Source organism: Equus przewalskii, chromosome 1 (assembly GCF_037783145.1).
Source record: "Equus przewalskii isolate Varuska chromosome 1, EquPr2, whole genome shotgun sequence".
NCBI lineage: Eukaryota > Metazoa > Chordata > Mammalia > Perissodactyla > Equidae > Equus > Equus przewalskii.
The window spans coordinates 153,182,760-153,208,117 of record NC_091831.1 but is presented as its reverse complement, the minus strand read 5'-3'; the positions used below and the strand labels follow the sequence as shown (position 1 = coordinate 153,208,117).

Here is a 25,358-nt window from a genome sequence, read left to right as displayed (position 1 = left end):
AAAATTAAGGATTTCAGTTTGAAAAATATGAGCATTAACACTTATCAGCGTGATCACTGAAGTTTGAAAAATGAGCCTGAAACAATGAACACAAAAAATAGCTATTACAAGCAAACAAGGTAATGTCCATATTACCATATTCTTTCTCATGGCACTTGCCAGTTTTTAACTATTATTAATTACTTATATGTGCCTGTTTTCATCCCCATCAATTGTACCTATGAATGAGCTTGCCTATCTGGGTGTCCGCAAAAACACCCACATGTAGGAAAAGGAATTCTGAACAAAGTATTACGCTGGAATTTGCTGGCTTTAACTTTACTCCCTAAGATCTCTGTTAACCTGGTTTTGATACCAGCACATATTATCCAATAAGGATTTGATGAAAAAATGAAGTCATTAACATTAAACATGATCCAGACCTTCTCCTATAGCTGTATGTACATTCCAATCAAGAAAATAAAAAATTCAAGCCTCCATTTAGTTTCATCTAAGACACACATAAGAATAATTATTTTGCTAAATTAACCCTCTTCTCTATAAGCACAATAGATATTACCTTATTTCACCTTATGATATTGAAATTAGGTGAAATGCATACTAGGTGCACACAAAAACTTTAAAACTGAAAAAACTACAAGTTAATGCAAAGTAAATTAGATAAATTTTCTAAGCAGGGAAGGGAATTTTTAGCTACCATTTTATAACCATATTAAAGCAACAAAATCTAAAACCACATGTTCCACTTAGAACACATATACAGCTAAGTTTCTGAAATTAAATACTTACAGGCTGTAAGCCCATCCACATTGGGAGGGAGATAAGCTGCTGTACTTGACTCCGTATCAAGTCTACTTCCTGTTTAAGGCATGAAGAGAACAAGTTTATAAACACACCAGCATTTTAACCTAAGTCATAGGGGCCTACCACCTTTTTAAGTCTTGGCAGGGGGAAACATGCCACCAATACTTTCAAATTGATGCTATTTTAATATTAAGAATTTCAATACTTTCAAAAAAACCACATTTGCAGATTTTGTATTTGCGAATTCACCTACTCACAAAAATGTGTTTGGAACCCCAAATTCAATACTCCCGGTGCTTTTGTGGTCAACCACAGACAGGACAGTACAGTGAAAAATTTTGAGTTGCCCAACTTGCAGGTTTCCAGCTGAGGCTGAACAAACTGACGCTCTGCCTTCTTGTCTCAGCTTTCATACTGTAAACACACATCCTTTATGTGATCTATTTAGTGCTACCTTTTTCACATTTTTGTGGTTTTTGTTGGTGATTCTGCTATTTAAAATGGCCCCCAAGCACAGGGATGAAGTGCTGTCTAGTGTTCTAGGTGCAGGAAGGCTGTGATGTGCCTTACGGAGAAAATATGTTAGATAAGATTCCTTCAGACTTAAGTTATAGTGCTGTTGGCTGTGAATTCAATGTTAATGAATCAACAATATATATCACATAAGGTATCTTTAAAACAGGAACATACATAAAACAAGGTTATGTACTGATCGGCTGATGAAAATATTGTGACCAGAGGCTGACAGGAACCTAACCCTGTATTTTGCCTAGGAGCAATGGTTCAGTTTTAGCTAATTCTTTATTCACTTTATAGTGATAAAATAGTATCCACGATGACTTTAAAGAACATAACTACTTCAAATAACTGACAGCATATTGAAAAGAATAAAGCATTTCAATAATAAGCTATGTTTTAAGTTAATTAAACCTAGCACCAAATACTAAGTAAATCTTGTCTTTGTTCAATTTCTGACAAGGAATTATGTCTATTTATATTAATACTAGTTTAGTTCAATAAACGTTAAAGAGATAATAGTGGCATCCACTGGGAACATCATAAATCTTTTTTGTTTTATGCCTTTACAAGCTCCATGTGAGGCAGTACATGGAAATAGGCAGTAATAACCATCCATCTATCAATATTCAGTCTTCAGGATAAGAAGGGATCCCATGCATTCTCCTGCATAGGTTTAAGTGCCCTATCAATTCAGAAGCACTTATCTTTAAATAAATAGGTATATACTTTCAGATAACCACAGTAGGAAAGCACAAATGAAATATTAATTACTAGAAATATTTCATTTTTTAGAAGATACTCTTACGAAGGATAAAAATGTGTCCTACACAATCCAAGAGATTGTCAAAGATCATCCGCAACTGCCCTATTCATCGACTCAAAACATAACTCTTCTGCTGATCGTCCAGTCTGTCCATGAAGCATGACTGAAAAGTAATGAAACTGGGTTTCTGCGTGCGGCTTGTGGCATAGATCTTAGTACTCAAAGTTCATATTAACCAGATTCTTTGCTGCTCTATCTTTGGAAGATTTCAGTTCTCATTATCATTTTTCTTGGTGACTAGACAGAAAAAGAAGATCAAAACCAAATCTGTTAAAAAGCAAACAGATCTTATAAAGTGGTTTTATTGAGAAGTGGTTGAAATCAAGGTTTCAGTATTATCCTCATTCCCCACTACTATGGATGAAGAGTTGGCTACAGAGGTAATCTCACCTATGTTCAACTTAAAAGAATAAGAAAACTTGAAAGTTCCCCCAAAATATAAAGTATAATTACCAAACTATTGAAGCAATGATCAAGAAAAAGCAATAAGACCGTCTGTTCATGGAGTGAAAATTCACCATCGGTTTCAGCTAATGCCGCTTTTAAGATGCACTTAAAAAAGAATGGGAAGTGGTCTGGCTTCTTCTTAAACGTCTGAAAAGAGGAAGAATAAAAATTCATTTTGAAAGGGCTTGCTCACCTTTTTCTCCCTTAAACGAACACTGGTAGACTTTTTAGGAGACTATTAACAAAACCAAATAATTACAAAAAGACAATCTGCTTACTTATAATTAATGGTAGCAAATCAAAATACAGGTTTCTGGCAAGACTATGAGAGAGGTGCAGAAACCTTCAGCTAATAAAATAATGATCTTAATTCCTTTATTTTCTCTTTTATGGATTACACCTATATTTAGCTTAGTCTTTGTTTTCTTATTAAGGATCTGAAATGTTTTACTTCTTCTGACAAACAAACCACATGCTTAGCAAAAATGATAGTTTTCCCACTAACTAATCTCGAGAGCCTCTCCCGCTTTACATTAGCTCTTCTACTCTTAACACGTAAATAATGTAAAAAAAAAAGCAAATAATGTAAATATATTCAAGCTTCTCTTTGATCTACCTCCCCATCTAGTTTCTGCCACATCTCTCTTCTTTCATAGACAAGTGCTTCAAATATGTGGTCTACACTAGTTGTTTTCATTCACCTCTCTAAAGCAAGGTTCCATTCACAGCACTCCCTGTAAGGTGTTACAGTTGTCAAGTCCAATGGACTCTTACCAAACCTTAACTCCTTTTCAATGCGCTGAAGGCTCCTCTTCCTTTGTCACTTAAATAGCCATGTTCTAGCCTCATTCTTCTTCTCCCCTCCCATTAGTTCAACTACCATATGTTAATGATTCTAAATAGACATCTTCAGTCCATATTTCTCTCCTTAACTCTAGAATGTAAGATTCCTCTGTCTACTAGAAAATTTCATCTAGATATTCTAAAGGCAATTTAAACTCACTAATTCTAAAACTCAATTAAACAATTTTGCACCCTCCAAATTATTCCTCAACCCTCCATTACCTATCTTGGTAAATGGCACTATCATCTACTATATTCAGTTGTCCAAGCCTAGAAGGTTATGAAAATTACATCCATCCCTAAGTCTACTTCAATTATCAAATCCAATCAATTCTTCTTTCTAAATCTGTGTGTAACCTCTTCTCTTAATCTGTATTGCTTTTTCTCTATTTCAAGTCCTAATCACTAAAGCGGTCTTTATAACACGCAAAGTGATCAGGTCATTTCCTAGCTCAAAAAATTCTCCCTCTACCCCTTCCTAGAGCAGCTTGAGGCCAACTTCAAGAAATCCCTAAGATCTCTCAATAAGACAAAAGGCCCACAGATACTTTGGGCTTTAGTCTGCCCAAAGATGGCACATATTTAATGAATATTTGAGAGAAGTGTTCATAGTTTTATCTTAAAGAGTCTAACACCTTCTCACTTTGGAGACCATCCCCTCAAAAAGACAACAAGTATCCACACCTTTTCTTCATTTAAAAAAAGTATGACTGGAAGGAAAGAAACTCTTTTGATGAGCTGACCATTTTATGGTGGCCAAAGAAAATCCAGAGTTTGGAACTCTACTGAACAAGCCTCTATTACACTAGCACAAAGAGAAAATGTCAGTCTATCAGAAATTTCAAAAAGGGAAAACTGACCCCAAATCAGGGAGAAAGAGAAAATTGAAATTACAATATAAACATCTGTCTTAACTTTGGAAACACTACTTTATTCATATAACCCTACATATATATATACTCCTTGTTATGAAAAAGGACACTGAAAAATATTATCTCACTTGAGCATTATCTATTTGTGCTTATTAATTTAAATTTCACATAATCTGATGTAAAAGTCGTTATAATCCATGCCATTCTTTGTTTCAAGCACAAAGCAGAATTCAATTTATGGTAAACTGGTTTCAAGAAAATACTGAAACTGAAAGAAAACTAATATTATTTTACATATATTCATTCTTTTTCTCAACATCTACTTTATTATGGGGTAAAATTCTGTTCTAAAAGCATTATGTGTCATCAGTAAAAGTTCTGCTACTTTGTAATGGCTTATGTGAGCACAGTATGAAAGCTATCAAATAATTTAAATCTGTTACCTCCCATGCAGGGACATTTTCTCTGAATTTCTCATTCACCATACAGCAGATTGACATTAAATAGGCCTTGCTGGACACCTCTGGAGAATAATTCATCCAGAGGTAATTTTCAAGATACTGGCTGTGAAGAATGAAAAGGCATAGAATTTCATTAGTTACTACCACTCATTACAATATGTCATTCACCTGGAAAAGCATAATTATTTATAACTTTCTGAAAACATTTTGAAAATCTATATAAATAGAGAATCCTTCATAAATCTACCTGTAATCTAGGTTACTGCTACCTGCTACAAGCCTATATATAGCAACTGCAGCTTTGGGGAATGAGAGTCTTATGCTCCCAAACAGGAAGACATCAAAGGTTAATAACATACGTAATTATCATCATCAGAACACCGGATATTCCCTTATCTATGGCTCTTTGTGAAGTACAATAGAAAAATATCTCACAAATATCAACAACAAAACGACATAATGCGCAGTTTCACAGATAAATGTATCTGAGACGTTAATGCTAACTCATATCAGAACCAAATGACTTCCAGAAACTAAGAAAGAGACTTAATAATCAAAAAAAAGCTTTGTAATACTTCATTTACAAGGTATTCAAAAATAAGTCAGTTTTCAAGGTAACTGGCATTTTACCTTCAGGACACCAAAATTCTTATTTTAAGACTGTGGCGAAAGTATTCCTAAACAAACTTAAGTATTTTTCATTTCTAAAACATGACTTAGCCATTTCTTATCATTCATTACTGTACTGGGATGTAAAACAGTCTCAAGTACTACTGAAGAAAAGCAGGACTTTTTGCTCCTACTTTAAATCACTCCACATGCATGTTTCAATCACACATGCATGTGTGCACACACACAGTTAAGAGTGTTAGATTCTGCTGCAGCACTATTAATTTTTCTACTTTCTCTTCAAAGGTCTGCTCACACTGGCATTTCCATGGGTCTATCTTTAGCAATCCTTACTTAAATTTGCAATAGTCTAGGAAACTGGATAAGTAGGATTTTACCCAAAATAATGGTTAAAGGCCCTAAACAAGAGACTAGAGTGCTCTTTCATAAATAAAATGCATGAAGCTTCACTTCATTCCTTTCTTACAAGTTTAAATTCCTTTTTCCTGAATTATGTGCTTTAGAACTTCCATCAGCAATAGTTTGTTAGTGTTAATCTATCCAAAATTTCTGTATTTCATGGCAGTTTAGCTGGTTATAGGATTCTTTCCAGGTTGATAGTGATTGTTTCCTATGTACTAGTATCATTCTATTATCTTCTCTATTATTACAACTGGGAAGTCTATAATCAATCTATTTGTCCTTCTTCCTCTTTGGATAATCTTTTTTCTCAGGCAGACTTTAAGATCTTCACTCTGTCTTTGTTGTTCTGCAGTTGCTCTGTTCAGAATTTACGGTACTCCCCAAATCTAAAAGACTCATATGTTTCAACAGTAGAAAATTCTTAACCATCATCTATTCTAAATTGCCAGGCTCCCATTGTCAATAAATCTCTTCTAAAATTCCTACTGGATCTTCTCATTGTAGCCTCCATATCTCTTAATTTCCTTTTATATTTTTCATCTCTATTTATCTTTGCTATTATCTAGATAATTTCTTCAGATCTATATTCTAGTTCACTAATTCCCTCTTTAGCTGTGTCTAATCTATTTAATTTGTCCATTGAGTTTTTAAGTTTCAATGACTTTTATTTCCATTTTTTCCCAAATATGTTTATTTCCCATGTTTTGCTCCTTGTTCACATATTCTATTTATTCTCTCATACTCATAATAATTTAAAACATAATGATTGACAGTGTATATGAATTATTTAATTACCTAAGGTTCTTGGGGGAGGGTGGGAGGGTGTAATTCTGTTCTTTGTTGTTTTGACTAACTCTTGCTTATAGGATCAATTATCCTAATATGCTTTGTAATTTGGGAGTTTGAACTCACTATTACCAGAGTTTTATCTATAGGAATTTTTTGCAATGCAGTTGGAATACATATCCTTCTGGAGTATCTTTATATTTGCTTCTGCAGACGCCCCAGGGATATCACAGGCTTGCCACAGTTTTTAATAGTAATGTCTTGGCTTTGGTGTTATGTGACTACATGGTAAACTCCAAACTTACTCTTTACAATTTTAGGTGAGGAAACTGAGAATATGAGAGTCACAATTTGCTCAAGATAATAGAGTTATCTCCATGGTATACAGACGATACAGACCTGACTCCAAACTGCATCTCTTTTCTCTAAACTTAAGGATTGTTCAATTACTTCCTGATCCTATCCCAGCAATTACAGCAAATGTAATTTACATAATAACATGTATTTCTGATAAGTTTCACCAACAGAAACCCTTTTCTTTCTTAGTTCATTCTCCTGTACCCAGCCACTTTCCCCATGCCATCTCACATTCCATTCTAGCAAGAGACCATCAATTATCTCTACTACAAACTTTAGTTATGTTTGCAGGTTGGTATAGAGAAAACGTCATTCTCACATAGAGAGTTCATTAAAGGTAACAGCCTGCCTTTTCAGTTATTAAAAATCTTTCACTGTTATTGGTGCCTTCAATCTGTTCTGCTGCTTTCTCCTTCAGTTATTGCAATTCTTTTGGTTTCTGATATTTGCCTGGACTGTAGAATTCTAGTTTTATCCTAATTGTATATCAGTATCCTCTTGATTTCTATCTGTCTTTTTGAAAGATGGCATGATATGGTGGAAAGGGCATTATTAATCTAAGGGAGTCCAATTTCTAGCCTCAATGTTCTCCTCTATAAAATAAGGAAGATCTTACTTGGGTTATAGTGAGGATTAAATGAGATCAAATATTTCTTAGGCTATAGTAGGCACTCAACTTACTAGTTAATTTATAATTATAAACTTCAATTTCCCTCTGTAAAACTGATTAAGACCACCTACTTCATGACACTTTTTTCAGGATCAAATCAGTATTTGCAGGAAGTAACAGTTGTCCATACAGAGACTCTGACCTCTGATGCAGACAAGACCTCAAGGCAGCATGGAGAAGTGGAAAAATCATGAGCTTTGCATTGTCACCCCAGTTCTATCAATTACTTAACTGCATTATGTTGAACAAATTGCTTAACCTCTCTGATCTCAGTTTCTTCTTCCAATAAATAGAAATGATAATACTTATTAGCAGAGCTGCTGTGAGTGTTCTGTATATAAAATGTTTTAACACTGTGCCTAGTACAAGACAAGGTTCAATAAATGGTAAATATTACTATCACCACCAACAACCCTGGCTTTTATTTTCAGCCTAATGGCCACACCTGATTGTAACATGATCTAATATACTTCATAATCTAAAAATTCTGCTTGGTCTGAAATATTTATGTAATAAGTGGCTAGGTCAGAACAATGCTGCCTTGCTAATAACTTAGCTTGGCAGGGAAAAAGTGGCTATAGAAATGAACTCCAATTTACTTCTACTGATCACTAGAAAAATCAAGTAAGAGTTCAGAAATTGCTCAGCAGACCCTATCTTAATTAACTAGTGATAAACAATTCAAATACAAGTTATTTGGAGCAATGGACAATGGAGCATCATCTTTGAAAACAAAGGATATCATACACATACTCTAAAATAAGCCAATCACAAAAATATAAATCTTCAAAAATTTAGACTTATTTCCTTAACCACTCAAAGAAATGTACAGAAAATTTAGCTAAAAGTTAAATCACGCTCTCATCTTTAACTTTATCAAAGTAAGGCCTTTTAACTCACCTAAATTCCAAGAGCATTATTTTTCTGATGGCAAACCTAAAAATACAAAAATAAACAATAAAAATGTTTAAATACGGAATATAAACATTTCAGAGTTATTCATGCAGACACAATTTGGAACTTTATTTTAATACTGGTTCACATATCAGAATAATCATATTTTAATATGCATTGAAAAAAGCAAATTTTGCTTTTGTGTTTTTTGTTTGTATTTTGACAGGGTGGTTTATTTTATTTTTATAAACTAAGAACAGTTATTTAAGTGAAATCTTATCCTATCCATATAACAAACACAATCAGTACTATGACATCCTAGGACATCAGATATAGATTAATAAGCTGAATAATTTTAATCAAAACACAAATGTTCATCATTATTCATAATATTGGATCACAACTGCCAAAAGCTGGCCTGTCTCAATTTCTTAAGCACTGACCAACATTCTTTTATTTAATATTCAAATGGAAACATTCTGAAGTCATGCCCTCCTAAAAGCACAAGGGATAAATGAATCTATATCACAAACATGGGAATCAGACTTTTCACATGCTTCATAGTCTTGACATTAAGTCTAAAATATTAGAAAATTGTGGAGGGAATATCGGATATCTCTCTCTATTATACTGGGTTTTTTTAATGTAAGTACTTTCTTTTATGTTAATAAACAATGTTGTAGTTACCAGGTATCTCTCTAATGGCAGGTTCAAATGTTCACCAATTTAGTTTTATCATTCTGTATACTAAAAGCAAAGTAGCCAAACCAGAACACTGCCACTAGAAAACAGCCCCCAGCTTTGAAAATTAAATGTGTTATGCATTGTAATGCCCCAAGAGACCACTGTTCTGTCAAAATCTTACTCCACTGATCTCTGATCGCTTAAATAGTTTCACTGAACAAGCCATGTCACAGATCTAGAGACAGAATGAAATAAACATTTTTACTGCGCAAAAGCACAAAGAGAGAACACTGCCAAGGTACTGGCTTCTACAGCCAGCCAGGCCACCGAGTGGATACAACATCTTCTGTGTCAGACACACTCTAAACCTCCAGCTGCAGACATTTCACTTTAATTGCACGTTGGACAACAGAATTCACTCAGTGCCCATTATGCACACAACTGCATACTTAATTTCCTCAGCCACAAATGGGACCTCATGATGAAAGAAAGTAAGTCCTGGCTCATGAGATAGAAGATCAGTATTCTACTCATGACTCAGTTTGCCTTGACAATTTTTTTTTTTTTTTTTTTTGGACGATTAGCCCTGAGCTAACATCTGCTGCCAATCCTCCTCTTTTTGCTGAGGAAGACTGGCCCTTAGCTAACATCCGTGGCCATCTTCCTTTACTTTATATGTGGGACGCCTGCCACCGTATGGCTTGACAAGTGGTACACAGATGCACACCCAGGATCCAAACCAGCATGTGGGAACTTAACTGCTGTGTCATTGGACTGGCCCACTGACAACACCTTTTAAACATTCTGGGACCCAGTGTCCTCGTGTACAAAAGAGGTAGAGTGGCCAATTTACTTTTGGATGACTGGACAAGAGAAAAATAAGTCTTGATAGGGCAAGATAAAGCAAAAACACTCTGAGAAACATTCGATTTCTCAATTAGCAATCTTGGCGGTATTCATTAAATTTAGAGTTTTATGCTTCTGCCAATAAACTTTCTGAGCCAGATAAAGTCAAGAGTTTAACTAAAGATACATATATAAGATACAAGAATGGGTGTAGTTAGGAACTAGACATCACGCCAGAAGAACTTTAAAGATAAGGATGAAAAGTTACAAGTAATAATGACAGATGTAAATATTATAAAGGATTTGGGGATGGTTATTTTTTTTGTTACCAATATTACTGCAAGCACGCTCTGTGCCTGACACAGTACCAAGGGCTTAACATGCATTTCATTAAATCTTCCCAAAGTTGGATAATATATGTACAATAAACTGGGTCCTTTAACTGTATTATTAACTAGATGATTAAATTTGATAGGGAAAAGAGTGGGGAAGGGCATGCATGTGGGAATTTCTTTGCTGCTATGCCTGCCCTCTGCTTCCTCTCTTGGGATATGGTTGTGTGAAAACATGAGGTCTGGAGCTGTGGCCGCCCCCTTGCAACCCTGTAGGGAAAGCAAAAAAAAATCACTACAAGGCTGACAAGGGCCCTGATGTTATGAACTTCTGAACTACTTATTTTCAGATTTACTGTTAAATAGACGAAAAAAAAAATCATAATTGTGAACAAAAGAAGCCAGACACAAACGAGTACATACTATATAATTCCATTTGTTTAAAGTTCAAAAACAAGCAAAACTAAACTACAGTGCTCACGTTCGCATACTTACATACTAAAATGGTAAAGCAAAGGACCATGCAAGGGCTTCTGGGATGCTAACAATGTTGGCTTTTATTAGTTTGGTGGTAGTTATGAATTATAATAATTCAGAAGGCTATATACATTTCTGTTTTATGTCCTTTTTGGTATTATGTTTCATAGTAAAGAGGTTTAAACAGTTTTAATAAAAATAAACACTGACAAAAGTAAATTGTTCTATAACTCATTCTTTCTTCCAGCATAGAAATCACTTAGGTGGATTCATAGCAGGATGAATAATCATACCAAAATATGCTGGCTCAGAGAGCTGTAAAGGGCAATGAACCCTGTGCTATTTAAGAACAGAGTACTGGATGAGTCAGAGAACCAGGACTCAATACCTGGCTCTGCCTCTAACTACAGGCAGACATCTTGGGCTAGTTACTTAACCTCTCTGTACTGTGGTTTCCTCTCTCATAAAATGAGGATCAAAACAGTGACTATCGCAGGGTTGTTGCGAGAACAAACAAGCGACTACTATATGCAAGATGCTTAGAACAGAAACTGGCACATGGTAAGCACTCAAGAAATAATAGTTACTATTATTTTTAATATTTTAAAATCAAAGAGATAAAAATAGGTTAAGACAAGCTTGCCAAATTTGATAATGGTAAAGATAGCAAATATAAATCAATTGTGTGATAGACCACACGTTATAAGGCTGATTGGGCAATATGATATTTTAAGATGTACTTAATTTTGAGATCCTAGAAGTGATCATTTAGACCACAAAAATATTAAGAACTGATTGATTTATTTTTCAGATGCCTCCTAGGAAAACACAGCTGATGTGCAAAATGTACATTATAAGAGCCTTAGTGTATAATATTAAGAGTATGTACCTTATGGCTATAACCTGTCTATTTTGACAGCCTACAAACAAGTTAATAAATCTTCTATCAAGCCATTCCACAATAATGAAGATACTATGAGCACATAACTCAGCAAAACAGCTTCCTCAGGCACCAGTCTAAAAAACAGTCACCTAAAATTTTAAATATATAGTATGGTTTATGTGTTACAAAAGTGCACTTAACTTTTTGAACTTTGAGATTTGGGGAGAGAATGCAATCTGTTCACTTTTATTAAAGTATTCAAAAATGTACAGAAGATGAGAATGCCTGTTAAGAGTGCCAGGATAAATCTTAGTAAACCCAGCCAATCACAGTTACTTCTTTCAGAAATTAAAAATAATGTAGCCAAGACTATGTAACTTAAAAATCATTAGCAGCTTTCAGTTATTAGTTATACAAAAATTATCTTCAAAGAAGACAGGTGTAAACAAAAGTTTAAATGAAAAAACAAAAAAAAAACAAGCAATTACTATCCACTGGAAAGCCTATTCTGAAGAGTTAGAGAACGCCTTCTGAAGGTTCAAGATAATTTCCAGATTGGTATATCCTTAATATACAAGAATAAAGGGATCCTAGGGGGCCAGCCACGTGGTCGAGTGGTTAAGTTCGCGCACTCCACTTTGATGGCCCGGGGTTTCACCAGTTGGGATCCCAGGTGCTGACGCGGCACCACTCATCAGGCCATGCTGAGGTGACATCCCACATAGCACAACCAGGAGCTACAACTAGAATATACAACTATGTACTGGGGGGCTTTGGGGAGAAGGGAAAAACCAAACCAAAACAAAAAAGATTGGCAACAGATACTAGCTCAGGTGCCAATCTTTAAGAAAAATAAAAAAGGATCCTAGAATTTATCTACCCACTCATCTTTAGTTAAGTTTACTCAGGCAATTTCATCCATACCCATATCTTCAGATCAACAAGTCATACATTATATATCTGCTCAAATGTCCTGTCTTCAAAGAGGATTTCTGCCTGATCATTCAGTCTGAAATAGCAACCCTTGTCACCATACCTTAACCACACTTTAATTCATAGCACTTACTACCTGCTGACATTACGTATCTGTACATTTCTTGTCTGTCCAGACTAGAATCACAACATAAGCTCCATAAGTAAAGACTTTATCCACTGCTGTAGCCTTAGCATTGAAACTGTGGTTGATACAAAGTAGGTTCAACCCAAACCTCTCTTCTGAGCTCCACACCTAGATATTCAACTGCTTATTCTCCATCTCCATCTCCACGGCTCTTTAGTGCCTAGAATTCAACATTTCCAAAAGTGAACTAACGATCTACGCCCAATCGCCGCCTCCCCAACAACAACAACAAAAGTCAGTAGCGGCACCACTTATCACCTAACAACCTAAGTCAAAAACTTTGGGGTCATCCTTGATTCCTCCCTTTTCTTCACCCACCACATCCAACCACCAATCATCTCTATACTTCTGTCTCTCTCAACTTGGCAAGTCCTCTCCACCTCAAACTTTCCATGCTAGTCTAAGCCATCATTATCTTGAACCTGACTACTACGATATTCACTTAACTAGTTTCCTGCCTGTTGCTCCTTCCAAATTCTTTTTAAAATATCACCATCATGCTTACAATGCTTCACTGGCTTCCCACTGCTCCTGAAATAAAAAACAAAATCCTTAACATGTTCTTTGGCCCTGCCTGTTTCTACAGCCTCACAAATCAATCATTAAAACAAAATAGCCTCTTATTTTGACAATGCCACGGATTTGCCTTCACTATATTTAGTAAAACTTACCTCCTAACAAACACATGAAAAACTATCAAATCTGAAATTTTGTAAGGTCTGTGACATTCATAACCTAAATGTTTCTATTTCATATTAAAACATTTAGTCAATTGTCCTTTTAAAATACTCATTGGACATATATGTCTACAGGTGCAGATATGGAAATATGCCCAAATACAGTTAAATTAATAAAGAAAAGGCATGATGCAGAATGATATGTAAAATACAAACTTTTTGTGTTTAAAAAAAAAAAACCGACATGAGGGACTGGAACAGATATATACATAAATAAATAAACTGAAGGTTAAGGGACAGGGAATAAGATTTCTTGAAACTCACCCACTTCTGTACATTGTTCAAAAATAATTATTATTATTTTATATGTATTTTATACATTATGTATAAAATACATTTATTATTATTATTTTTTTTTTTGAGGAAGATCAGCCCTGAGCTAACTACTGCCAATCTTCCTCTTTTTGCTGAGGGAGACTGGCCCTGAGCTAACATCCATGCCCACCTTCCTCTATTTTATATGTGGGACGCCACCACAGCATGGCTTTTTGCCAAGTAGTGCCATGTCCGCACCCAGGATCTGAACCCAAGAACCCCGAGCTGCCAAGAAGCGCAACGTGTGAACTCAACCGCTGCGCGAACGGGCCGGCCCCCATTTTTTATTATTTTGAATTTAACTATTGTGTATGTTTTACTTTTATAATTTTTAAATAGTTTTTGCTTAAGATTTATCAGAAAATGATAAGATAATTAGTATTAGTTGAATTGAAATAAAATCTCCATGTTTACTCTCCCTCCTCGCATGTCTTCAACAACAAAATAAACCCTATGTGATTTAATCCCTCTAATCTGAGCCAAAAATGAGAACAAAGAAATAACTTATGATTCTTCAGCAGATAAAGTTTTTCTAGCCACAGTCTCCCTGATAACCAAATCAAAGAAAAATAGTTCCCAATTTACGATCACATTTAGTTTAAAAGTTCAGGTGATATCCAACTCGGTCCCACCTAATCCCTATTTAGGAAAACGGAACTCATTCCTACCTTGATTTGACAATTTCTTTCTCATATATATCTTCAATAACCTGTTATCGAAAACATAAAAATGTTTAATATCTCAATCTTTTTTCAGACCTTAAATTAATAGTCTTGTATCACTGAGACTACAGAAAATAAGTTGGTTTAAAATAGGTATGAAATATTACTGCTATTGAAGAAATACTTAAGAGATTTTTCATAATCCATTACATTCCTAAAAACGTGAAATAACAGAAGGTAAAGTACTAGAAAAAGATAAATAAAATATATCTACATAAAAATAGCCCTAAAAACAATCATTAAAATGATGTTCTCATAATACTCCTAGGGAAAATAAAAATTCACAAATAAGAATATTTTTTAAGACAATTTTAAAATGTATAAATGTTTTCAGACTCCATTTAGGAGTTATAATAGTGTACTTTCAAAAGCCAGACAGAAAGTAAATTAAAAGTGTGAAGACATAATAGAAGCAAATGCTAACTGTTACATCCTATTTTCAAATGCATATGATAAAGCCTCAGAATTTCAAATCATTTGAGTTGGGTGGCCAGGATGGTGTATTAAGAATTCAGGCTCTAGAGCTGGAAGCCTGGTTTAAACCATCTACCATCACTGCTGACGGCTAGGACCCTTGCCTAGGACAGCTCAAAGGCTCCGTTTCCCAATCCACAAAATGGATCCAATAATACAAAGTACCCCACGGGGTTGCTGCACATAAGATACTACATGTAAAGAATTTAGTGAAAGTCCTGGCACATGGGGAGTCTTTAATAACAGTTATCAGAAGTAGCAGAAGTAATAGAAGTGCTAGTGAAAATAGCAGTAAAAAAAAATCCTACTGTCAAATTATCAAGTGCTTTAACATGGTATAATATATTGTACGGTAACAATACTGTCTTTTAACTGCTCCAACTATATTTGTCATATAAATGTTTGCGGGTGGAAGAAGGGGGAAGACAACAAGGCAAGCAACTTTTGTTCAATTTAGAGGGAATTTCCTATTATTACTTTTCTCATCAAAATTCAAATTAAATAATAAAATAAAGGGCATAATCTTCTTTAAATACCAACCTATAATAAAACTCTTCTAAACAGGCATACATAGATTTATCTAGAATTATCACTAGTGTTAACCAAAATGATCTGGATATAAATTTAATCTCTAAAAACTTTAATTAAGTTCAACTCAACCTAGTAGTGTCATCAAGACATTTTTGTTATTAATGAAAAATAACCTTAGGAACCCCCAGGTTCAACATACACAAACACAAACATAAACAAACAGCATATAGTAAGATAAAGCAACTCTGATGGTAATTAAGAGTAATTAATATATGCCATGTTTATGAGTATCTTCCTGATAAATAAAATGGGATTATTGGTAAAACAAAAATATATTTATAAATGAAACATTTAAGCTCAAAAAACATAAGACATTCTGGGTTAAGTTCAATTTTACCAAGGATGCCTAAAGCATCACAATTCAATTTATAATGGCAGACAAAGTCAGTCTTCATTTCTTATTAAATGGCATGCAATATTTCAGCTCTATTTTATTTAAAGACCTCTCTTTAAGAACCTATTCCAGGGGCTGGCCCCGTGGCCAAGTGGTTAAGTTCGTGCGCTCTGCTGCAGGCGGCCCAGTGTTTCGTTGGTTCGACTCCTGGGCACAGACATGGCACTGCTCATCAGACCACGCTGAGGCAGCATCCCACATGCCACAACTAGAAGGACCCACAACGAAGAATATACAACTATGTACCAGGGGACTTTGGGGAGAAAAAGGAATAAAATAAAATCTTAAAAAAAAAATAAAAGAACCTATTCCAGTGAGAATTAATCCTAGATTTAGGAATTTTTCCTTTCATTTATCCTAAATTGCTTCAACTGAACTATAAGTCCATTCCCTTATTGATTATTGGTCCTTAATCATCTAATCCTCAACACTAAACAACTCTCACTTCTTGACCACTATTACAGATCTTTATCTCAGTTCCTCAAGCAAAAAGTACCAGAGAAATAGATTCTATCCTAAATGAACTGTCAAAAATTATACAAAAATTTCTGTATATTTACAAAGATATTCATTACATGGTCATTTATAATAATAAATTGAATTAAAAACAAGCTAAGAATCTGTAAACAGGAAAATGATTAAATAAATTATATACTTTTTTTTTAAGTTTAATACAACAAAATGATAGTAGAGGTTATCTCTGGGTAGTGATTTTTAGTTCCTTATGTGTAACTTCTGTATTTTCTAAATTTTCTAACATGAGTAATTATTAGTTTGATGATAATTAGAAAACTATATTTCTAACTTTTTAAAAAATTATGGAGCTCTTTTGTTGAATTAGCCCTTAAAAAAGAGATACAAAGAACGTACTTATTGAAAAAGCATGATATAAACCAAAAACACTTACCTTTATATCAAAAGGTGATTTTTTCTTGATATGAGGAGCCCAGTATTTACATGCTAACTGCAAAAGTAAACAATATAGACGGTAAGTCACAGTTTCACACCATTGTAGAGCCGGAAGATTGAGCTCATTCAGTGACAAGCTGCTTCCTAACAGGACACTCCTGGCATTGAAGGACAGACTAATTCTACCTCCCAAGAGGACTATATGGGCATGCAGGCCAGTTAGCATCCTTGGCCCCAACCCAGTAAATGACAGTCATGCCCTGCAGTGCACCCTGCCACTGTGATGTAAAAAACAAAATGTACTTTTCCAATCCCCCTTAGGGAAACAACAGGGCCCAGTTAATACACATCGTCAAACATCTTCAGCATACTGATAAGGAAACCCTGGTCTAGAAAGATTAATAAACTGCCCAAGATTACAATTAGTTAAAAGTTGAGCCAGTATTAAAAACCAGGTTCAAAATCTTCAGGAATGTTGATCTGTAAAACAATAACCTTTAAATGATTAGTACACACATAAGCAAACCTAAAATAACTGTAGTCTATAAACAGGTTATTACAGAGAATAAAAGAGTTGGTATATTGCAGATTAGGTTTCACCTGGAAATTGTGAATTTTAAATTCAGTCATGTGCTGCATAACAACATTTCAGTTAATGACAGACCACATATACGACAGTGCTCCCGTAAGACTAGGTGTGTAGTAGGCTATACCATCTAGGTTTGTGTAAGCACACTCTAGGATGTGTGCACAATGATGAAATTGCCTAATGATCCATTTCTCAGAATGTATGCCCATTATTAAGCGACACATGACTGTACACATATACAATGTTTCCAGAAAATTAGATGGACTGTATAACATTCAAGAAACAACATGGTCTTATTGATAGGTTTTTTTTAAAAGAAACTAAATTACAAATCTCTTGAAAAATAGCAAACTCCGGTGGGCGCACAAAGACTCAATATATTTAAAAAAAGGTGAGTCTGTACAGTGTCTGGCATATTGGAGGCACTCAAATAAAGCTGATGGATAGATGTATGCATCAAATAAAGCTGATGGATAGATGGATGCACGCATGGATGCACAGATGAACAGATGAATCAAGTACAATCTGAAATGTTACCTCTGCTATGAGGCTTTCCTCAGCCCCACCTGATGGTAACAATTTGCTTCTTCCTTGTCTTCCTTTTGTAAATAACTCTATTACAATCTTATCTTTCAGGATTATTAATCACTTAATTGCTTAGCTACCTTTCCTGTCCGCTTAATTGGAACACTAAAGAGATGGAACCTATGTAATCTTGGCTTCTATAGCTAAGTGCCTATCCCAGTCAACCCACTTAAAGAGCATCCCAAGCAGTGAGGACACCGGCCCTGAGGAAAAGTCTCTCAAAAACATTTCAGCAATGGCCCACTTATACGACACTTTCCCAAATTATCAATCACTCGCTAACCACACATAAAATACTCACTTCACCCCCGATTATTCTGCAGTATCCTCACTTCCTCATTCTGCTCCCTATGGGCATCACACAAAATCAGCTGAGCTGTCTTTTCCTTACATCATACCCTTAAGAAAACTGAATCTGATCTGTTTTCATGGATTCAGGGACTTCTAAATAAATACGTAAATCCTATCTTCTGATCCAAATTGCTTACTATATATCTCTATTTCATTAAAAATCTAGCAAACATTTATTAAGCATCTATCATGCCTCTTTTTTCTCTCTGAGTTTCTCCTTTTCCTTGAGGTCTAACCTGTGACTTCTCAGACACTACCAGCTCCAAGAATATACTGCCCTCCCCCACAGTCGCTAGTCTCATGTAAAATAGAAACTCTTTCCATTATCCACTTATGCATAGCTATGACAATATAAATTGTTCAAAATAAATCTTACCAAAAGACAAACAGGAAATTAAAAAACAGCGTTAAAAAACTGAGGTCACAAAGTTCAGATCTCTGATGTTCTTAAAACCAAATTTTAACCTCTACATCTTATACATTCAACAATAATTAAGAGGCACCTTCTCTGGTTAGATGTGCCAGGTGCTGATAAATCAAAATTTAAAAAAAAAGAAAAAGAACCTTAGTCCACCATGTCTCTAGCTGGAAAATCCATTTCTCTACCTTCCTATTTATGTTTCAAAGTCCATCTAAAATGGCACTTCCTCAATGAGAAGATTCTTTCCTTAGACAAATGTAATCATTCAAAACTCTGTTCTCAAAGCGCTTCCTTCAAGTCTCTATTCTGGCATTTATCACACTAAACTATGATGAGTTCTTTAAGTCTCTTCAAGTCTCCTTCCACAGACTGTGAACTCCCTGAAGATAGGGATCACATTTTATTCATCTTTGCAGCCTAGAGGAGCCCAAAACAGTATCTGGCAAATATTAGGCATTAATGTTTACTATCACGGCCCACGACTGCTGAGAACGTTCATTCCCCCCGCTACCTCTTAATGTCCTAGTATGTTTATTCATTAATTAACTCATTTATTCTTATAACAAATACTCATCGCACAATGTGAGCCTAATACAAAGCTAGGTGCTGCGAGTACCTGCGGAATAAAACAGACATGGTCTCTAGCCTCAGCTCTCATAATCTAATACAGGATACAATAAACTGTTAAACGTTTATAAACAACATTCTCTAAGACGTCTCAGTCAATTCTACAGCTTTAAATACGATCTTGGGTCATTAACTCCCAAATTTATATTTAAGCCCAGATTTTGCCAACATGCTTTAGACTCACATATTCAACTGCCTTCTCAACATTTTCAACTGAATGTCTACCAGGCACCTCACACTTAACATGGCCAACCAGAACCCTTGATATTCCCCACTAAATCCTCTTCTTTCCCAGTCTTCCCTATCTCAGTAACTGTCCCAATCATTCACTCAGTTGTTCAAGCTATGCTCAGTTTGTCTCTTCCTCCATCCCTCCACAATCAAGCATCAAGTCCCACCGCTTCTAGCTTTAGAAAATATCAGTCAACCACAATCTTTAATAGTAGAGGTCACCATCATCTCTTACCTGGACTAACTGGTAACCCTATACTTCTCTTCTCCCATCCCCATCCAATTTCCACACATTAGCCAGAGTGATCTTTCTAAAATATTATTCAAAGAACCACAATTAAAATCGACTGTATTTAGAATAAAATCTAAACTTCTTACCTCAGCCTCCAAAACTGTCTATGACCTGGTCCCCCTCCATACTCTCCATCCTCCTCTCATACCATTCTCCCTCTTTTGATGTTCGCTACCCTGGCCTTCTTTATATCCACACCGTGAGGCATTTGCACTTGCTATTCCCGGGATGTTTCCCTGCTCTTCCCAAAACTGGCTCTTTTTTTGCATTCAGGTCTCAGCTCAAATGTCACCTCAGGAGGACTTTGCTGACTGCCTCTCATATACCCCACCCCAGTCACCGACACAACACCTTGTTTCATTTTCCTGACAGCACTTATCACCATTTGAAACTATACTGTTCATTTGTCTGACTCATCCCTCTAAAATGCAGGCTCCATGAGAGTAGAACACTAAGAAATACTTTTACCACAAAAACGCGGGTATATGGGAAAGGGGAGATCTAATGTAGTTTAACCTGCCAGGAAAAGCCTCCCCAAAGTAATGTAAATGGATGACAATGAATTAACCACATAAAGGAAGGTGGGAAAAGTGAAGATTCCAAGCAGAGAGAACAATGGTGAAAGGTCAGGAGGTGACAGATAGGGTGGCACATCCCAGTAAATGCAGTTTAGTATGGTTAAAGCACAGAGTTGGAAAGAGAGAGGAAACTGGAAACAAGCACAGGCCAGATCACACAAGACTCTTCAGGATTCTGGTCATTATCCTAAGGGCAATAGAGCTCTTCAAAGATTTTAAGAAGGTAAGTGTTACGATCAGATTTTTGCATTTGTGTAAAATCACCCTGACAGCAACAGGAAGGATGGACTGGAGGAGAGCAAGAGGAAAGACAAGACGATAGGTTAGGATGCCTAGGTCCAGGTGGCAAACGATGGCAACCTGGCTTGGGGTATAGAAGTGCAGAGAAGCAGACAGATTTAAGAGATATTTAGAATGTAGAAATGTGGGGGTTACAGGGAACGGAGGACTCAAAATGCCTCTCAGGCTTCTGCCTTGGCAAATCCGCTAAGACAAGGAACAAAGCAGCAGCAGGTGGGATAACGACTTCTGCAGTGAGCTACTCGCACTCTTATCCAATTCCCAAAGCATCGAGTAAAGACTAGAAATGTTGCTGAGGGCTACAGGTCTGCGCTGTCCTATGCAAAGCCGACCGCGGTTCAGTGCCACAGAGTAAACGGGTTGTAAACGAACGCTCTCTGAAGACAGGATGGCTCTCTTCATAGATGCATCGCCTTGGTGCAGGGGTCTTGCCAGATTCCCGCCACATCGCTCAAAAGCCTACCTCCCTCTATGGCTAAGAAAGAGCCATTCCTCCCTCAACCGTCAGTTCAGCATCACCTCTGCCAGGAAACCTCCTAGCCAGTCTCAGGTAGACTGCGTGTTCCCTCTGTGAAGCCATCGCTCCTGCGACAGGCTCTAAGGCAGTACAGCTCGCATAGGAGCTTCCTTTCCATGGGTCCGCCTTCCCTGGAACGTGAACTCCTCAGGCAGCGGCCTGGTATCCCCCAGCACAGTGGCCGACACATAGCAGAAATTCAGTAAAAAGACGTGAGTGAACGCACTGACCACCGAATGTGCCTCCCGGGTGCTCTCAGTCCCAAGAAAACTCCCACCCCCAGGCCTCGAGGCCCTGACGTCTTCATCCCTTCACACATACCAGCCTCGCCCGAGCGTACCTGGGTCACGAACTCCGCGTTGATCTGGGACACCGTAGGGGCCACGATTTTCTTGGGCTGAGCAGGGGTCGCCATGGCAGCACTCTCCCTCCGCCCCAGTGGCGAAGAAAGGACCGCTCCAACCAGCTGCGAACCCGACGCACACGCCTAAGACGGGGCTGTGGCTTTCCAACCCCCCGCCCCCCAACGCAAAAACCCGCCGGCCGGATACCCCTAGCTCTCACAATCACACAAGGAATGCGCCCCGCAGCCCGTACATTTCCCCGGAAGCGGAACGGAAATAGGCCGGAAGTCCATGCAAGCGTGGGTCTGAGCTAGAGAGGCAAGGGCTTCGACCTCCCTCGCACGCGCCCCCTAGCGGGCATGTGGAAGAAGACACCCAGCAGGCCTGGCCGGGCTCTCAGTGAGGGGACAAGTAGATGGCGTTGGTTGATGGTTTCTCGTGGTAGGGTGAGGGGGAGCGGGAGCTTTGGAGTTTCTTTCAATCCCAAAAAAAGCAGTAGTACACAAAAAACCCCATAGACTGGGAATGCAGGACTTGGTTTTAACTTTTGTTAACAGATTCATAGAGGTATGTTGATGTACAACGAACAGCACATATTTAGAGTATAAAATTTAATCCGTTTTCACGTAATCATACGTCCGTGAAACCATCGCCCAAATCGTGATAATAAGCATATTCAACTAAAAGTTTCCTGGTGTTCTTTTGCAAGCCATCCCCATCGCCACTCCTACCACCCATTCTCAGGCAATCACAGATCTGCTTTCTGACACTGTAGATGTATAGATTACTTTACCTTTTATAGAATTTTATATAGACGAAATAGTACAGGGTGTGCTTTTTTTTCTTCTTTCACTCGACATGATTTTGAGATTCATCCATGTTGATGCACGTATTAGTAATTCACTCTTTTTTATTGCTGAGTAGTATTCTATTTGACAGATATACCACAGTTTATTAATCTAGTCATCTGTGGATGAACATTTGGATTGTTTCCAGCTTTTGTCTGTTATAAATAAAGCTGCTATGACCATTTGTGTATGTATATGTTCTGCCACACGCCCAGCTGGGCGAGCAGTGTGGGACAGGTTGCTGAGAGACCAAAGAAGAGACCAAAGAAAAGTCCAGGAGACAGCGAATAAGACATAGGGGTTTATTGGGAGTTACTTACAGGGAAGGTCCAGTGGCAGCTGGCCAGACAGCAATGCGCACCTGCTATCATCCCCTGAGAGAAGCTTGCTTAAGTAGGCAGAGGAACAAATGCTATGTGCTTACCAAGGGGGATCATCCCTGTATGACCTGTACTCCAAGGACCAGAGCCCCCCCACCCCCCGTCCACCCGGACCTTGAGGGTGTTTGTGCCAATTATCCCACGAGAAAGCAGCTGAGTCGACCAAGCCCAGGACTGCTATCATCGTGAATGTTGGCACATAGCCCAGATAACAAGTCTCAAGGACACATGGCCATTAAAAGGGCACGCCGGCTAATGCCCCTACAGTGTCTTAATGTAGACATATATTTCCCTTTCTCTTAAGTAAATACCTAGGAGTGGAAGGGATGGGTCATATGATAGGTAATTGTTTAACTTTTAGGAAACCACCAGTTTTCCAAGATAGTTGTACCGTTTTGCATTTACACCAGTAGCAGTGGAGAGTTCAAGTTCCTTCTCTTCCTCACCAACACTTAGTATGGTCAGTCTTTTTAATTTTAGCCATTTTAATAGTTATGTGGTATATCTTATTGTGGATGTAATTTGTATTTCCCTAATGACTAATGATGTTGAGCATCTGTTCATGTCCTTATTTTCCATCCATATATCATCTTTGGGGAAGCCTCTGTTCAGATTTTTTGCTCATTTTAAAATTAGGCTGCTTATCTTTTTATTACTGAATTAGAATGCACACCTCTACTATTCCCAAATCCTTTCATAAATTAAATATGTCTCCCTAGTAAACTTTTGGGCTGATCACAGGCAAGAAATTGGTAACACCGTCACCTCCAGGGAAGAGGAACTGGGGGACAGGAGAGTAGGAGTGAGGGAAAGTTTATTTCACATTTTATGTCCTTTGGTAGCTTTTAAATTTTGTTAACATCTATAACTTGTTTGAAAATAAAGTTGTGAAAAAAACAAAAAAGTGGACCATAGATATGGAAATTAAATGTGGTGTCCTTTTCTTCCTTCTGCACCCTATTGTATAAAGTTTGTGTGTAGAGATCGAGATGAAAATTTGCATGATCACAATTTTAAATGCAACAGTTTTGGAATACATCATAATGTCTAGTGGCATTTTATTTAAAAATATAGTCTATAAAACAAGAGGCAGAATAAGATTTTCTGAATAGCTTTTACGATGAGTCTTCAAAGGTAGATAAGATTTTGACAAGCAAAAACAGCAGGGACAATATTTCTAGTATAGTCACAGCACAGCACAGAAGTAGGTCATGCTGGCAGAATGTTATGAGTGAGCGATAGGCATAACATGTCAAAAGCCTTGAAAGGCTTAACATGTCAAAAGCCTCGAAAGTTAGGGAAAGGATGTAGTATTTATTGTGGAAGGCCATGGGAAACCATTGGTTGGAAATCTACTATTGGAAGATACTTTTCAGTAGTATGTTAGACGGGTTGAAGTAGGTAACATGGGGATGAAAATACCAGGTGGGAGGCCATTGCAAACCTAAGGCAGAAGTATAAAGGCCTAAATTCGGGTTCTGGCAATAAAAACGAAGAGGAAGGAATAAACATGGAAGACACTGAAAAGATAAAATAAAGAGAAATTCATCCTAAGTAATTTAAAGAATAGTCGGACCATAAAGCACAATAGAGAAGACAAAGAGCAGAGTAGCTCTTAAAAGGAAAGATGTTTCCATTACAGACACAGTTTGAGGCACAGAACAAGATTCAGGTGGTGATGAGCAGTTTATTTGCCAATTTACATATTTATTAAATTCATAACTTAGCTTATGATTTTGTGGTCAAAAGTATATTTAAGCTAATAAGCTTGAGATCATAGGTAGCTTTCTAGTGATTTAACTGTGTGAAAGGTTCTAATTATAACACCTAGTGGATTTATAACAAAACACAGTATCATAATATCTTTCTTTTTCTTTCTCAAGCTCTCCCTCTCTTTTCTCTTGCTCTCTCTTCTTTTCCTATCACTTCTGTGAGCCAAGTTTTTGACTGTTGAGTTTGGACATTCTAAACTTATGTGTATTTTATGATTTTTCGTTTATTTTGCAAGCTTCCTATAATGTGTTTTGCAAATAAGGAAGGGAGCAAGCAAAAGAACCAGGTCATCAAGAAAGAAGAGTTTCAAAAGCCAAGACTGTCAACAGTGCCAAATGCTTCAAAGAAATCTAACAGGACAAGAACTTCAAAAAGTCCCTGGGTTTGGCAATTAGGAGATTATTGGTGACCATTATTAGTTGAGATTTTTTCTTGCAAGAAAAAGAAAATTTAATTCAAATTGGCTTTAAAATAAAGGAAATCTATAAGTATATATAAAAGACTAGAGATTGGCTCTACTTCTCTGATTC

At 36.8% G+C, this 25,358-nt stretch overlaps 1 protein-coding gene and 1 long non-coding RNA gene across 2 annotated transcripts in view; one reads left to right on the top strand and one right to left on the bottom strand.

The window, feature by feature from the left end:
* The window catches only part of AQR (aquarius intron-binding spliceosomal factor), a 95,829-nt gene extending 73,667 nt beyond the window's left edge, over positions 1-22,162 (bottom strand). Inside the window, exons 1-7 of the mRNA XM_008517321.2 lie at positions 21,824-22,162; positions 16,991-17,047; positions 14,571-14,611; positions 8,515-8,550; positions 4,752-4,872; positions 2,600-2,740; positions 790-858 (exon numbers count right to left, since the gene is read on the bottom strand). Of these exons, the coding sequence (XP_008515543.2) occupies positions 790-858; positions 2,600-2,740; positions 4,752-4,872; positions 8,515-8,550; positions 14,571-14,611; positions 16,991-17,047; positions 21,824-21,898 (540 nt within the window). The 5' untranslated portion in view covers positions 21,899-22,162. The remainder of the gene's footprint in view (positions 1-789; positions 859-2,599; positions 2,741-4,751; positions 4,873-8,514; positions 8,551-14,570; positions 14,612-16,990; positions 17,048-21,823) is intronic.
* LOC139077295 (uncharacterized) lies at positions 11,294-16,387 on the top strand. Its single transcript, XR_011529681.1, has 2 exons — positions 11,294-11,408; positions 16,203-16,387. It is a non-coding gene; the product is annotated as an uncharacterized lncRNA (long non-coding RNA).
* Positions 22,163-25,358: the final 3,196 nt, after the last annotated feature.